This window comes from Anomalospiza imberbis, chromosome 2 (assembly GCF_031753505.1).
Source record: "Anomalospiza imberbis isolate Cuckoo-Finch-1a 21T00152 chromosome 2, ASM3175350v1, whole genome shotgun sequence".
In the NCBI taxonomy this organism is placed as follows: Eukaryota; Metazoa; Chordata; class Aves; order Passeriformes; family Viduidae; genus Anomalospiza; species Anomalospiza imberbis.
The window spans coordinates 69,768,503-69,785,154 of NC_089682.1; the positions used below are offsets into that span (position 1 = coordinate 69,768,503).

General features: G+C 42.3%; 1 protein-coding gene across 2 annotated transcripts in view; it reads right to left on the minus strand.

The window, feature by feature from the left end:
* Positions 1 to 16,260, minus strand: part of PRCP (prolylcarboxypeptidase) — a 29,125-nt gene extending 12,865 nt beyond the window's left edge. Inside the window, exons 1-2 of one of the 2 annotated variants that reach the window (XM_068181572.1) lie at positions 16,097 to 16,260; positions 564 to 704 (exon numbers count right to left, since the gene is read on the minus strand). In XM_068181572.1, the coding sequence (XP_068037673.1) occupies positions 564 to 704; positions 16,097 to 16,222 (267 nt within the window). In that variant the 5' untranslated portion in view covers positions 16,223 to 16,260. The remainder of the gene's footprint in view (positions 1 to 563; positions 705 to 16,096) is intronic. The other variant, XM_068181571.1, reaches the window with a different exon arrangement.
* Positions 16,261 to 16,652: the final 392 nt, after the last annotated feature.

A 16,652-nucleotide genomic window follows, 5' to 3' on the forward strand; every position in this document is an offset into this window, starting at 1 on the left:
TCTTTGAGCTCAGCACATGCCACCTCCTGTCATGTTACTGGACATTGTATTGAAATGGCTGAAAAATGCTACACACTCCATTCTGCATTTGTATCAGTTAGGGAAGTAAAAACTTCCACAGGTACTGTAGAAAACAAGAATTATCTGGCTGTGATTTCCAGTTCCCTTCATATTTTTCTTAATAAAGAAACAAAAATCCAAACATGAAAACCCTCCATTTTACTTGGGGAATCTAAAGTACTAGGATAAGTTTAATTTGGTCCAAAATTCTGAACTGCTAGCTCAGGGCAACTACGGTGTCTCCTCTAGAAATTTTCTTCACTGCTGCAGGAATTTAATAGAAGGGTATCCCTTTATTTGTTTGGGCTTCAAATAGGACCCTGAACCCCCTTGAACTTTTTCTGTGCTTTTGTTCAGTTTCCCCTCCCTCTTATAACAATCACAGCAATCATTACAAACTTATCCTTCAACAACCTTCTGTGACTGGTCTTGTTGCTCCTCCTCACTTTTTCAGTATGCCATTTCTGGCAGGCAGGGCTGTAATGCCACTATTTCCCACGTACCGTGTTGTTGCAGAACCACTCGATGTCTCCTTCATTGCCTGTATAAAACAGTATTGGTCCATTGTCCTTCTTCCAGTACTGATCTGCTACCAGGTACCGCTGCTGGAATGTACGATTTTCATCAAATCCAAAGTGATCAATCTGTAAGAACAAGCATCAGCATCGCGGTCAGAAAGCTAGAACTGTTCCTGGAGCCCACTGGGAGTGCTGACAGTTACTTAACATAAAAAAAAAATGTTATTAAATTAATTTATATTCCTAATTCATCAAATTATTTCTGTTTTGTGAAAAAAATAGTCAAAATTACAGGTGTGCATACTGAAGAAGAAATGCTATCTTCAGGCATTCAGAAAAAAAATCCATGCCCTTTTTATAGCATTCTACTTAACACCAGATATTCTAAATATATTTAGGAAGTCAGACCAATCAGCATGCTGAGAGGTCACAAAGTACCTCATGCAATAAAACTGTATCAACAAGTAAAAAGAGTCATCACAGGATGTTTTGAGTCTCAGCAAAACCTTACTATCCTAGTTATTATTAAAAACCAGCAAACTAAACAAAAAGAACTCCAAAACTAAAACCAACAAAAATCTCACCTCTTCCTTCTCTCCTCCTTCTGGCGTAAGAATTAAATTTAAACAGATTCTTGTTAGAAAGCGGGTTTTTTTTGTTTACCACTGCTCTACAAATATTGCCAGCCTATATATATATCATACCCCTTAACCCAAACCCCACAGTGTTAGATTTAGTCCCTCATTATAAATTTAATTCCTAAGGTCATTTTTTTTTCAACTTTAACTCACACTGCTTTGTATTCACCATCCACTTTGACCCTGTCCCCAGAATTCATCCAACTGGAAAGCTGTGTAAATTGCTTTTACAAGTAACTCCCTGCTTAGGCATAATCTTATTCTGGGATACCCATACAGGCTTTTAATATGAAATATAAAAAAAGCAAACCAAACCACAGAATTACTCCAGATCTATCCTACTTAATGACCATGTATTCACAGTTCTTCACTATTGTTAGTCATCAGCTGAAGATGACCTGCAGCTTCCCAATTTTGACTTTTATCAGTGCATCGATCCACCTTTTCCTGTCATAGTTCCTGCTAGTGGTAACAGCCTGACATCTGCTGGCTTGAGGATCTCTGCTCACCCATCCATCTGCCTTCACACCCAAACTCTGCCACACCTCTCAGATGCTACAGGAAACAAACTTTCACATTCCCTGTTTTGGGAACATCTGCAAGTTAAAGCTGAAAAGCAGCAGATCACACCCAAATCCAAGCACTTGCTGTTATCACAGCAATATACCTGCTAGGTGGATTCCTTTAGGTAGTTCAGAAAAGACTAGTGCTTGACCTGCAGGATTCAGCTACTTGTATTTGCTTTGGGTCAGAGAGAGCAAGGAACTTATTTCAGATGTACAGCCTGCTGCAAAATATCTTTTCTGAACTCCCTCAGAGGTTACTCACTCTTGGACTCAAGTGGGAGGATGAATGTGCTGCAGGAGCAGGAGCAGACAGAGGTCTGTGCATGGTGCGGACAGACATGAGACAAAGTCTTTGCCTTCAATAAATAACTTCAGTGTCCGCTTCCAGACCCAAATAAAACTATTTTATGTACTTTCACAGTTTTCCTCAGGGAGGCCAATTGCTCCTTACTCTTAAGTACACGGTGATGCTATCATGTGCATATTTAAGGGCTCTTTCACTGAACTTCAGTACTGACAAAACATGCTGGGCTTGTTTCACACTGACAACTCACCTGCACAGCTATTTTAGTTTCACCTATTAAGAGTGATTAAATGTAGAAAGGCAGAACAAGGTCAGCAACTGAAAAAGTCTTTGGTCATAAGACCTTGGGACAATTAAAGAGAACAATCAGTTAAGGCACATCTAAAAAGTCACAGTATAGTTTGATAAACTCCAATGCTGTTAGAAAGTACAACCAACACATCATTTGTTCCCTGTCTGTTTGTAAAGGGAGAAGTTATTTTTCTATTTAAAATTTCTTGTTAGGCTGCTTGCCAAAGATAGGAAAAACAGGCCCATGTGTCCTGCTTGCCTTTTATGGAATCTTCCAAAATTAAATATTTAGATTTAGAACTTGAGTCTGCATCCTTCCTGCCTGAAGCCAGAGTGCCAGCTAGAGGACTACACCCCAAAAAGTATTCAACTTCCCTAATTACAAAGATATATACCAGTGCAGGCAACTTAACATGCAAGACACAAAAAAGAGTACAGAGGGAAAGCCAAAGCAAAAACCAAAAAAACCCAAGCAAAAAAAAAAAAAAAAAAAAAAAAAAAAAAAAAAAAAAAAAAGTGAGAAAATTTCTGATACCGGGCTGAGCTTATCCAATGGGGTATTGTGCAGAACAGATTCTAAAGTCCATCTTACTGTTCCTGTTTCACAGGAGCTAGAAAATTATGAGTGATACTCCAACATGCGTATCTTTTCCCAAATTATGGCTAGTTTTCTTTAGAGACATTATTTACTGGAGTTTTCCTTTCATGTGATCTGCAAATCTACTCCCCCAAAACAAACCACAAAATCACAATACTCTTAGTGAGTCTGTCTTTCAAAACCAAAAGGGAGAAAAACACAGGAATTTAAGTTCTCTTTTGGTGGTTTTAGTAACCATGTTGATCAAAGAGTCATGATTCTCTGTCTTGACTCTGACATGCTGTACACCCCCTCACTGCCATCAGCCATGTTATTCTTTGCCATTCCTCCCTCAATCTGTAGAAATTTGATACTCCCTCAACAGCTAGACTGCCTCTGTTCATCACACAGCACGGCCAACCGTGGACACATGTAAGAGCCCAGGCAGAACAAACACAAATCCACACTTCTCCAGAGGGGAAAAAAAAAAAAATCACAAGTAGCTATTACTTGGCTGAAGTGCAGAAACTCCTTCAGTTCTAGATGATGGAGCTTCATACCTTGTAGTAGCTTGTCTTTGCAAGGGTAAGACATACAAGATGAGTAAAAAAATCCAAACCAAAACAAAACCCTAATGTTTGTAAAGCAGTCAGAGAAGAAAGTGTCACAAATGCTGGTTATTGCCAAGAAATTCAAAGAAATTCTAAATCCAGAACATCAAAGCACAATGTGGAGATATCCCAATGAGAATCTTCTCACAAGAGTAAAAACTGTGTTTAAATTTGTCGAGCCAGAGGGAAGAAGCCCAAGAATCAATATCAAACAGTGAGGTGAAAGGTTTGGACCCACAGGGAAAGCTGCAGTTGAGAACAGCAGATGGAGCTCCTGTGTAGCCAGAGTGCGCAGCAGGAGAGCACAGGGGCTGCTGGGTCTCATTCAAACTACTGCTTTACCTCACCATTCTTTATGGAACAGGCATGCAAACAGGTAATAAACCCCAGCAACTGTGTGAAGCCTACTGCAGTATTCAAATCAATCAGGTATTTTTATAGCTTTTTTTTCCTTAAGCACATGTCATTAAAAAGTTGAACCAGAAAGGGGTTTTTTCCCCACTCTTACACAAATGAAGTAAGCCAAAAGCAATAACTTTTACAACCAGACCACAACAGCAAAAAGAAAATAAATCTGTTTAGTACACATTTAAAATACCTTAACTGCTGGTTAAAACAATGGTAATGGTATACTAGCAGATACGTGGTTTTTGCAATTAAAATTTTCATATTTACAACTGTGTTCAGGATGTCAGCAGAAAGTACAAGGACTTGAGCAATCCTAAACATTTTTTAAATTTTCACTGCTTTGTGAGGGGGTTCGAAGAGATGATGGCAAAAATCACTTCTAAAACTATTCTAGAATTAATGCAAACCAGTTACTCAGCCCAAAGTGCTAAGCTTCTGTAAACAGGACTATCTGGCAAGTTTGGTAAAAAATAACAGAGTCATCATCTGTGACGCAAGAGAAATGTTTTACAGAAGAAAGTATGATCTACTGACACAAGAACAGTCATTCTGATACTAATAAGAGGAAGGATAAAATTAGAAAAAGCAGCACTGAAACTCATAAGTTATGGATAAGTTTTTAAGAGAAATTCTTGTCAGCTGAGGCAGGCAGGATGGCAAAGTGAACACTTAAATTTCAGTTCCACATACAAAAACCTTGGTGAACACTGCTTGATTAAGAAAGCCTGCACACCTTTGAGTCCAAAGACTCACAAAGCATTTGGGGAAAATAAAAGCAAACATACAGCACATGGCTTGTGAGGCAGGCAGCTCTGATGGAAGACTGTAGGTGCTACCCAAGGCAGGGCTGCCGGGAACTGCACTCCCTGAGCTGGTGACAAGCATCAGTGGGCAGCACAAGGCACTGAGCCCATGAGACTGATGAGAGCACCAGACTGAAGGCTCAAGTCAGCAGCTTTGATCCTTCAGCTCAGAGAAACTGTCTACAGAGAAGTGCAGCTGATCAGCTCAGGGTGAGGCAGCTTCCCCAGACTGCTTTACTGAACAAACTCACACTGGGAGGAATGGCCAAACCCCACCCTGGTGCCTTCTGTTTCAACTACATAGCACCTTTCTGTATCTTTACATTATATGTGCAAATGTACCATGTGCTTTGGTTAAACTCTCAAAGATTACTTATCTCAAGGTGAGTTTTTTGTAATGTGCTTTTTTGCTATTTTAGAAGTCCATTTAAAATAAAACAAGCCACTCTGCTACACATCTCCCCTGGGAGGGAGACAAAAAATGCTCAACAGATGTTAGTTATTGTACAGATGTTAGTCTGCTTAATGTACTTCTGGAAGTATTCAGGAACTCTGGCAATGAGCAGAGCACAAAGACAAAACAGGACATGTGGGCTAAAACCCACTTCCTTCTCAGCAGCACCTTAAGGACATCAGTGACTACAGAGACAGGGCAGCAAAGCCAAGCCTTTACCAAAAAAGACTATAATTCACAAGGCAGTTTTTAACTAAAAAGCATCCAATACCATGTGAGGTGGTAAATCAGCACCTGATGGTTTTATGCTTTTGGGTTTCTGGCAAGACTGAGAGCATCTGAGAGCCCTTCTGTGATGCCTTGAATTTCAATCCTCTATGCGATAGCTTTGTTTTCCCAAATTGGATACTCCATGTGAAATCAAGACAGTTGTTTTACTTGGTGAGAAGCCAGGGGATTTTAAGTTGTTTTAAGATTTTTAAGTTTACTCTCCACATGTCCATGGAGTTGTTTTGAGGGCTCATCCTGTCTGAATTATTTCCTCAGGACAGGAAGATACAGGATAGCCTGAGGATATCCTCCTGTGTGAACAGCCATGTGGACCTTAGCCTCCCTGGGATTTCACTGATGCGTTTCTATTCCTGCTTTTACTCCTGATGGGCTGTGGGGGACTCCAGTTCAATCAGCTGGCCCTATTAGTTTTGTTTCCTCTTACAAACTTTGCTTCCTCTATCCAAATTTGAAGTTCATGAGGACAGGGACTTTGTTGTCATGTCTGTATAACAAAGGACGAGGGGGTGGGGGCAGATTTTATTGAGCCTGCCAGGACTGAAGTTTCATCCCACCAGTATCTGCTAAGATTCTCTGTTTGTCCCTGCTCAGTCCAGGAAAGGGAGGGGGAAAAAGACAAGAAAAATCAAGCTTAGCTTTGTTTCATATTTTTAATTTTAAATGCAAGGAATGAGGTGTTTCCTTGCTTTCAAGGCTGACAGTAGGGCAAGGAACAGCAGAGATTGAAGCTTTGCACCCTTCTGTTGAAATGCATAATCATTTGGTGCTCTGTGGAAGAGCAGGGAGATGTAAACTGCACCTTTTTGCATCAGGTTGTGTAACCCACTAAATGGAAAGTCTTCAATGTAAATTATACCAGAAATTGAAAAGAGATAGGATCATAGATTAAAATAACAGAACTGCTTAGACTGGAACAACCTTTAAGATTGAGTCCAACCAGTAACCCAGTAGTGATAAGCTCACCCTAAAACCACATCCACACACCTTTTGAACACTTCCAGAGATGGCAATTTCACCAGTTCCCTGGACATCCTGTTGCAGTGCCCGACAAGCCCTACAGTGAAGATTTCCAACTATCCAATCTAAACCTCCCCTGCTGCAACTTGAGGTCATTTCTTCTCCTTCTATTGCTTGTTACTTAAGAGAAAGAAACCCACCCCCCTACAATCTCCTTTCGCATAGTTGTAGAGAACATTAAGGTCTCTCAGCCTCCCTCTTGTCAGACTAAACACCCCCAGCTCCCTCAGCCAGCCCTCATCAGTTTTGTGCTCCGGACCCTTCCCCAGGTCCACTGCCCTTCTCTGGACACGCTCCAGCCCCTCAATGTCCTTCTTGCAGTGAGGGGCCCAGAACTGGACACAGGATTGGAGGTGAGGCCTCACCAGTGCTGAGTACAGGGACAATCACTGCCCTGGTCCTGGTGGCCACACCATTGCTGATCCAGGCCAGGATGTCACTGGCCTTCTTGGCCAGCTGAGCACACACTGGCTCATGTTCAGCTGCTGTTGACCAGCACTCCCAAATCCTTTTACCCTGGGCAGCTTTCCAGCCATTCTTCCCCCAGCTGGTAGCACTGCCTGGGGTTGCTGTGACCCAGGGGCAAGGACTGAGCACTTTGCCTTGTTGAACCTCATACAACTGGATTCAGACAAGGGATTCAGCCTGTCCAGATCCCTGTGCTGGGCTTTCCTGCCCTCCAGAAGACCAGCAGCTGGATTTAACCCCACTCACTAAACCACTCTCTGGGCTTAGCCATCCAGCCAGTTTTCCACCCAGCAAAGGATATGCTCATCCAAGCCAAGACTGACTCTGTCATTGTCATTTTTCACAAGCTTCATAATTTAGAGGTTTTGGTCACCAGATTTGATTTTATTTGTTAATCCATAACATTTACCAAACCATATGGATACCAATAGACAAGCTTTTTGACTATAATGAGCTTCCAGCCAAATATGCCCCCAAAGCAAATGCAGGCTTAGGATCCTTGTAATAGAAGGAATCTATCATTGCAACAGTGTCCTTGAGAATACACTGGCCTTTGATAATGCACATGGGTTAGTGATAAACTTGGCAGTGTTACATTACAGATGGACTTGATGATTTTAAAGGTCTCTTCCAGCCTAAATGTGTTTATGATTCTACACTTCATGTATCTTTCTGAAGCTTCTCTTATGATGCAGAAATCACAGCACCTGCTCTTGCAATGGTGTTTAAGAAAGTCTGATTTTTAACAGTGATTTATCTCTTCAGTGATTAAAAGACATGAACAAGGAAAACTTCAGACAGGAACCCTGCCCCTGCCCTGAGTCACACAGTTTGGACAGGCACTTGAAAAGACCAAAGACAATCTAAACTGCTACAGGATATGCTGTAGGAAAGCACCAGGGTACTCAGGTCAGCCCTTGTTAGAAACAAACAGTACATGATGAAAGGTTATTTTTATGTCGGAAGCCCAACCAGCTAATGAGAACACAAACAAATTGATTTAAACTTCCACAAACCATTAATAGTTTTGTGCTGCAACTGAACCTCCAGATTCTGCTTACCATGTAAAAATGAAGTCCATAAACACATTTAGGCTTTAAAATCCTCCAGCAGACAGTGAAGATGCTATTCTCTGTTACAACTCCTCCATTTGAAAGGAGAAGTACCACAGGCAGTCTCAACATTTTCCGTCCCAGACCTGAGAGCCGCAAAGCTCCAGCACAAGGGGAAGAATGGGTGACCAAGGCAGGAATCTCTTCAATCAGCTTTACTGCTGTCACTCCTTAACCAGTCACCATTCCCCTGCCACCTGGCTCTTTTCAGAGCAATGAAGAGGCTTGTGCTGCTCAGACTCCACCAGCTACATAACTACTATGGTAGTAAACACCCCAAAGTTCACATCATTGCTGCTTCCATTCATGGTATTACTTTCTTGGTTAAATTCTTCCACAGGACAAGGGATGGGACAAGGCATGGGGAACGACCAGCTCAGAGCCCTACTTCACAAGGTGTGATTTCTCAAGGCTGAAAAAAGCACAAAGATTAACTACACCAGCAAGAACAAAGTTATCCTTGTGCAAGGTCTCTCAGACCCCTAACAGGCAAAGGCCACTAATTTTTTCCATGTGCCTTCCAGACTGAATTACAAATCCATCATATTCAGAGGATTAACTTCAGAGGAGAAGAAAAAATTAGATGTGAAATGTCAATATGTCACAGATTAAGCAGCATAAAAGCATTCCAGGTCTTTTTTGGAGTGACCTAAAGTTCTGCGTAGGACTAATTGTTTAAGCAAAAGAATTTGCAAAGTTTCATCCTCTCTGATGAACATGGTTCTCATTTGAAAGACTTCCTCATTTTTTCTTTTTTTTGTATAAAGACACAGGATATAAAAGCATTTCAGATCCAAGATAATATTTTTATTTAGTCAAATTCAATATTTAAACCAGCTCTACCCCTACCCCAGAAAGGTCTAGAACTGTCTACTTTGCTAAACATTTTTAAAAGGTTTAATCCAGGTTGCAATTGTTTTATTTCCCAGGTTTTCAGAACTACAAATAAATTTGCTTTATCATTCTCCCAGATGTAGTTCAACCACTATTATTTATATTTTATTTTCTATTGCTAATCCTACAAAAAAGGATCCAAGGAAGTAGAAATGAACAATGACAGCAAACAGGAAAACTGTCCTGTCATCTACCCAGATAATCTTCTCATTAGGCTAAATGACACAGACTAAATGACAAAAGCTCAGTGCAGGGATGGCAATCTATCAGTATTAAAAGGCTAAGTGTTTTACACGTGCCACTGTGGATCATGCATTTAGCAGCCACCAATTCTGATCAGCGTTGAGGTGGGGAGAGAGAAAGTTTCACAAAACAAAGCAGGAAAGCAGCAATTACTTCCACAGCCCTGATGCAACAACAAAAATACCACGTAGCAACTGCTACTTTGACAAGCTTGCAACACCAAGGAACAACTTCTGCTTGCAGGGCTGCAAGATGTTGGTAGACAGGATGATGGGGAAAGCAGCAGCATTCAGGGAAATATCATCTGCGGCTCCCTGCACCACCAAGTGTGTCCCTATCAGTAATCAGAGGGAAAGGACATCACACAGCATCACAGCTCCATGGTATCCCATGCAGGTAGGCTTTTCAGTGAGCCATCTCCTCTACAGGAAAGAGACATCTCAAATTTCACTCTACAAGCACCTTTTCCAGCTAATCTTCACATAACCACTTTGGCTTCAAGCCTGACACAAGGGTGAACTTGCACATAAGCTCTGTATCTTGGCTGCAAGCGTGAATAATGGAAAAACCTGTTACATCAAATTAAAGTTAGAAACAACAGCCCACAAGGACCAGAACTTTTGTTCTTTGCTCACTGTGTGTGTTTAGAGAACAACAACCACACACAGCACACCTGACAGCAGCACTATAACAGCACCAAATATCAGAACATACTACACGCATGCTAGAGCTGAATGAAAGCACAAGACAGAAACTAGAAATTTGGTATAAAAAAATTATCCCATTATACCATAGACAAAGGGTATCTACTGAATGTGCTTAAAAGAAATGCAATTCCCATTCTTCTGTGCATGTTTAATTCTCAGAATTGACATGCCTGGAAAACAAGGAAATAAACCATTCTGCAAGTATCAGTAAGATGGCCCAGTACAAACTGGTTTACCCCACTAAATTTCTTATAAGCTTCACTGCTTTAGCTATAAAATCCAAATATTACAGGATGTGTGAAATAAATTAAGGTATTTGGTTTTTTGAAAGCTTAAAATGAAATAATCAAGCTTGACTTCTGGTCTCTCACCAACTTGGCAAAATGCTACAAATTATCTGCACGATCTACAACTTCTTATGCTGATGGCTGATCTCCTCAAAGTCAGATGAAGAAATAGACACACAACTCATTAGCATAAAATTTCATTTTGAACTTCATTGTCCTCCATATCTCCCCACAAAAAAAAAAAAATCAGCTCTTAGACTCTGCTTCAACTTGCAGAATCTCATGATACAAGCCAAAATCAATGAAGTTAACAGAGTTCTCATGCACATCTGGCTTGGAAACGGCTTGCTACTTCAGCCATAGGCAGTTCTGTTTACTGTTTTGTTCTTTAGACTTTTCTTAATCTAGACAGTCTATAAGAAATCTTTCAGTGGTCTATTACAGATTTTAACGATTAAAGCTAGTGAGATATGCTCATTTTCAGTGAGGGAATAGTGATCATTGATGTTTTTTGAGTCACTAGTATTAACTGCTCACTTGGAGGAAGAGGCTGCAAGTTGTGAGGAAATTGTTTCCTGATTAATTTGAGAAGCTGATGTCTGCATTGTGACCCCACAGATAAGTAGTGCATAAAAATAAAAATTCACTGACAAGCTTTAACAAGTACTTCCCCGTTTTCCTGTTCACTGAGTAAGAGCTATTGTTCCTGGTTTATAGCTAACAGTTCCCATTTTAAATCATGCTATGAAATCACAGAGTAAGAGCTGCCAAGTACTCCTGTACTACTTGATGAGTAAAACACATATTCCAAGTAATTCACCTCAGAGACAAACACCAGCATCACTTCTTCTCTAAACACCAGCTTAACTTTTAATTGGTACCAAGGGGCTCTGTAAAAAGCACTTTGTTTTTTCCTTCACCAGAAGCCAAAAGTGCTATTGTATTATGGTGCCAGGCATGAAAAACAAACCCATCTTAACCATTCCCGACATCTGTTACTATTCTGAGACACCAACCTGAGTCACAATAAGATGCTAACCACAATTAAAAATTACAACCTCAACCCATCTCAATGTCTTCCTAAGCAAGTTTTAGACCTATGATTGAAAAGTACTTAATTAGGTTTAAAAAAAATTTACATCCATTCTAATTTTCAATCAGGGCTTTTATTTTCTATATTTCAGAATTTCTGTCTGTAATAAAAAACAGGGTATTAAAGTCTCCTGATAAAGCCAGAAAGGATCAAATTGCATTACTTTTTTAAACTTAATCACTTTAAAGCTTCAACAGATCTTCCTTTTATGTACACACAATATGAAGTGTGGATGCATTTCAGAGCACAAAGACTTGCATGTGAATTTATTACGAGATACTGACATAGGTGTGAAACCTAGGAAGTTATGAAATGTAATCAGAATCCTTCTTTTGTAATGGCTGACACAACTGATACGTATTAGTTCAAAAGACAATCTGATTGAAGGACCAGGCTCAGCAAGTTGCTGAACAAAAATTAATCTGTACTTGTTACATTGGTTCTCACACAAACTGATAGCAGTTCACAAGCTGTGACCGAGGTGAAGGGTTCCCAGCACAGTCTCACACAGCCATCAGTTATCAGCTTGAGTGAAGAGACACCACATCCACACTCCTTCCTAAGATGAGTTTATCACTGAGAAGCCTTCAAATATCAGGAATTTTAAGGCATCATGCTCTCAGCAGTGCTGCACATAGAGCAGCACAAGTCCTCAGGCTGTGGTTTTTGGAACACTGGTATGTGTGCCAAAGACAGAGATATAAAGGTACAAGACAAGGCTCCCCAAAGGTCAGAACTGACTGACTCCACAGCCTCCTCAGTATGCTGTAAGGTTATTTCTGCTTGGGTTAAGAGGACTAGATGGATCTTGGATGCCTCACCAAGTCATTCCAATGAATTTGAACTGTGGTCACAGACCCAGCTGCTTACAAAGAAGCCATCCCAACAGTGGTGATCCTAATACAGCTCTATACATTCTACACATCATTCTCTCTGTAAAGTTCCATTTTGGATGGATTAATTTAACATACAAATCCCAATCAACTGGGTAGCAGGCAAACAAATTACCACAGACTTGCCTACAAAAGTCACATTAATACATCAGAAAAGCTAAAAAGGAGATAATCATCCCATAAACAGACAAAATTTGTTAAAGATATGGCTGATGGCAGAGTTTCTCCTTCAAGGGCCATCTCCTCTTCTAGGTCTGCATGAGGTACCTCGTTACTGGGGTAATTTCACTCACACATAGGAGTAGAGGGCTGAAAGACATCAGTTACTTTTGAAGGGAGAGGAAAAGGAAAAAAAAAATCACACCTCCAAGACAAAATAATAGAAGTTATTAAATACATGCACAGGTCAACAAACAAGCTAAGATGCTAGTCACACTGACACAGGCACTGCTTGACTGATTTCTCAATATTCTAGACTTTAGCCCCATCATCACAGATGTCTGACACGTAAAGTGGTAAACAGGAGGAAGTTTAATGCAAATGAGCATTGAGCTTAACTCTGACCCTGTTATTTCCCCATTTTTATGAAAAGAGACTTAAATGTCATTGATTCACAGTAAAAGTTGACACTAGACCTTCAAACAATGTTACATGTCTATAGACTGTCATGCCCCGAGGTTCCAATGTGCAGCAGTAATAAATTATTCACAGTGATCAAGAAGTAACTTTTTAGGCAACAAATCATGTAAGGGATTTATTTACACTTTCAAAGTTTTCTTCTGTAGAAGTATTAAGTATTTAAAGACTCTATGCAAAGGTATTTTAATATTAATAGGTATAAAACGATTTCCTTTGTGACAGCAAAGTATTTTGCCATCTTATGAAGTGGTTTTTTTTGTTTATATTGAATGCTTTTAGATAAATTATTTCAATTTGTAATGAAAACCACCAAAGAGAGAAACAAGAATCAAAACAGGAACCTTAGCTAAGAAGAAAGACTTGGCAGCAAAGAACACAAGCAGATAATTAATGACATAAGAAATATAATGTACGTAATTAAACTTCAACAATCCTGAGAGGCAGCAAAGTATCACCGCACCTCATTTAACATGTTAATCACAGCTTTTATGTTGCACTACAGAATAATGCAATTACAAATTCCCAGACAACAACACTGAGTGCATGTTTGATCAGGGCTGAATGCTGTTTATCAGTTCTACACACTGTGCTACTGATAGCGTGTCCTATGCTCTCCGTGTGATTAGACCTCTTGTGCAACCCCTGTATCTTTCAAGTGCCATGCAGCAGAATTCAAATCTTTGATGAACACACCTCTCACACTCTGTTCAACAATATTATTAAGTCTTTGGACAAGGAAAGAAAGGATTTCCAGGCCAGTGAATGGTCTCCCTCTTTCCTGAAGCAGTCACTCTCAGCCAACATGATTTTGCTTGAAGCATGAGAGGAAGAGACAGAAGGGTAAACAAGATGTGGCTTCAATATTTGCAATTGGTTGTTACTGTGACTCTTCCCTCCCATCTCTCAATACCCAAATACCTTATCTATGTCCCAAAATCCACAGGTCTCAACCACACCACAGTTCTGATGCTTTGCTGGCAGCTGGATGGCACCCAGGCTGTCAGTGCCAGAGCTGAGGAGAAAAGCCAGGTGACACCACAGCCCCGGGAGGAGATGAGGACAGAAGTACAACAGATGGTGACAAAGGGTGGCTCAGACCACAGCGCAGAATTAGTATCGCTGATACTATGACAGCAATGTGCAACAAGCAGTGTGCCACAACAATTAGGGTTAATTACACCACTGCTGCAGGAGTGATATCCTGGCCAATGCTGGCCACACATGGCAGAAGCTATCTGCAGTATGCTCACAATACAAGCTCCAGGGCTGTTAGAGGAGTTAATGCAGGGGCACAAATCTCAAATCATTACCCGAGTGAACATGAGGCAGAGATGATGTTGAGACACAGGAATTCCATGATTTATGCAGGGAGATCCTGGAACAGGAGCATTCCCAAACCATTAACACTATCTGCAGAAGATTGTAGTCTCAGTGGATGGATTTCTCACTAAAATCATTCCAAATCTATCTTCCATCTCAAATGACAGGGACCTTGACCCTAAAATTATTCTGTAGCTATTTAGCATAATCTTACAAAGATTATCTGTTTTTTTTATATCTGTTCTCTCTGTCAGTGTAATCTTCCCATTTTGCTCACTCTACCATAACTTCACCTTGTACAAAGCTGAAACAGGAGATATTCAATCCACATATCATCCAAGATGCCCAGCCATAAGTTGCACCAAGAGACATTTAGATAGGACATTTAAAAAATTTCACTGACACAGTTAGCAAGCAATTGGAAAAGGCTTCCCAGAGAAGTGGTCAAATCAACAACCCTGGAGGTTTTTAAAAGAGGTATAGATATAGTATCGGGGGACATTGTTTAGTGGTGCATTTGGCAGTACTGGGTTAATTGATGATCTGAAAGGTCTTTTCCAACCTAAACTATTCTGTGCATGTAAATTAAACACCTTCTCCTTCCCACCACTCCCTATGCAGACTAGGACATGAAATTCAGATACAAGCCTGATTCTGAACACACCAAGAGAGTACTGGGAAAACGTCCTCCTCCCTTACCATGCCTCCCAGTGAAAAGAACCATTGCCTCCCCTAGGAAACCCAAGTACAGAACAGGGGACAATGCAGACACTGCTCGACACACCCAAGGAACTTTTATGAAAACCTATGAACAAGGTGGGTTTCAAGTCTGGTTCAACAAAACCACACCAACACTTAAAGACATTGCAGAGCCCTCTGTTCTATCCACATGCAATAGATTTCACCAACAAATTGCTGGAGGAGACAGGATGACAAAGCTCAAGTCAGCAATAGAAATCTGTCCCATGTTCCATTCTTGCCTTTTTTTCTAATGTGGAAATGAAACTCGAGATAATTTTCCTAAGGAGGTAATTTAAAAGTGGATCTTTATTGAAGGCTTTCGGAGGCAGTTCTTAAAAGATGTCCACAAAAGCCCAGCCCCTTGTACAGGGCTGAGTACATTTTTATAGGTTTTCAGCAATCAGTATAATTGATAAAAAGCACCAATTAGGAGGACAAGTGGTGACACAATTCCTCCCCAGGTCAAGTCCCTTCTTGGAGGCTCCCCCTTTGGTACTAGCTGTACTTTGTCCATGGATCTCAAAGAGCTGTTCTCAACCTTGGTTCCCAGAAAGAACCAAGACAGGAGAGGAGCCTTGTGCTGGGAGCTCTGGAATTTGTTTTGTCTTTTTGCTTAGGGAAAGGCCATGGAGAATTACTGGGAAAACTAGCCACTAATACAGCAGGCTACAGAGCTACAAATACGTGTGCGAAGAACACAGAGAACGTATAAAAGAAAAAAAAAAGGCAAAAAACCAAAAGAGCATCACCATCCAGGGGAAAGTATCCCTGCCCATGGCTGGGGGGGGGAGGTGGAATTAGACGGATCTTTACGGTCCCTCCCAACCCAAACCATCCTGTGATTAACCAAACAAACAAGAAGTCCCCACGCCACCGCTGTTGGCAAGGACGCTCCGGGCGCAGCCGCGGAGCGCAGCCCCTCGCTGCTGGCACGGGCGCGGCGTGTGCGGGAACACGGACACACAAGAGAGCGGATCCCCGACACCTGAAACACCGGAACACGCGCGCCTTGGAACCTTCCACAAAACACAGCCGGCATTCAGCGCTCATTTAAAAGCCTGCGAACAGTCGCGTCCCGCCCGTGGCTCGAGCGAGGCTAATGACAGGGGAAAGTGCCCCCAAGGAAACTCCCTCCCTCCTCCCTCCCCAGCCGGCTCCCACCTGCTGGCTCAGGTAGCGCGTCAGGTAGGGGCCGACAGGCAGCGAGGCGCGCCGGTGGCGGCGGAGCGGGGCGGGCAGGGCGCCGGCCGCGCCGAGGAGCGGCAGGAGCAGGAGAAGCCGCAGCATCGCCGCGGGCGGGAGGGGCGGGAGGAGCGGGAGGGGGAGAAGCGGGAGCGGCGCCGGCCCCGCCGCTTTATACGGGCCCGGCTCCCCCGCGGGGGCTGCCCCGCGGGGCCAAGCTACACGTGCAGGGGCGGGCCCTAACCAGCGGCGCCCTCCGATTGGCTGCCGGTCGGCGGTCAGCTCGCGCGCGCCTTCGCGGTTGGCCGAGGCGGCTTCCATAGGTAATCGCGGGGAGGCAGCGATTGGCTGTCCAAAGCACGTGAGCCGCCCGTCTCGCCGCTCCGCGCCGCGGGCGGGGGCGCGGCCCACTTTCTGGCTTTGTGATTGGGCGAGAGGGGCAGCTCTCCCCTCGGAGTGCGTCGCGATTGGCTGAGCGCCGCCTCGTCCCGCCCCCGTCGCGGCCCGCAGCAGCCGCACTTCCGCCCTTCCGCTC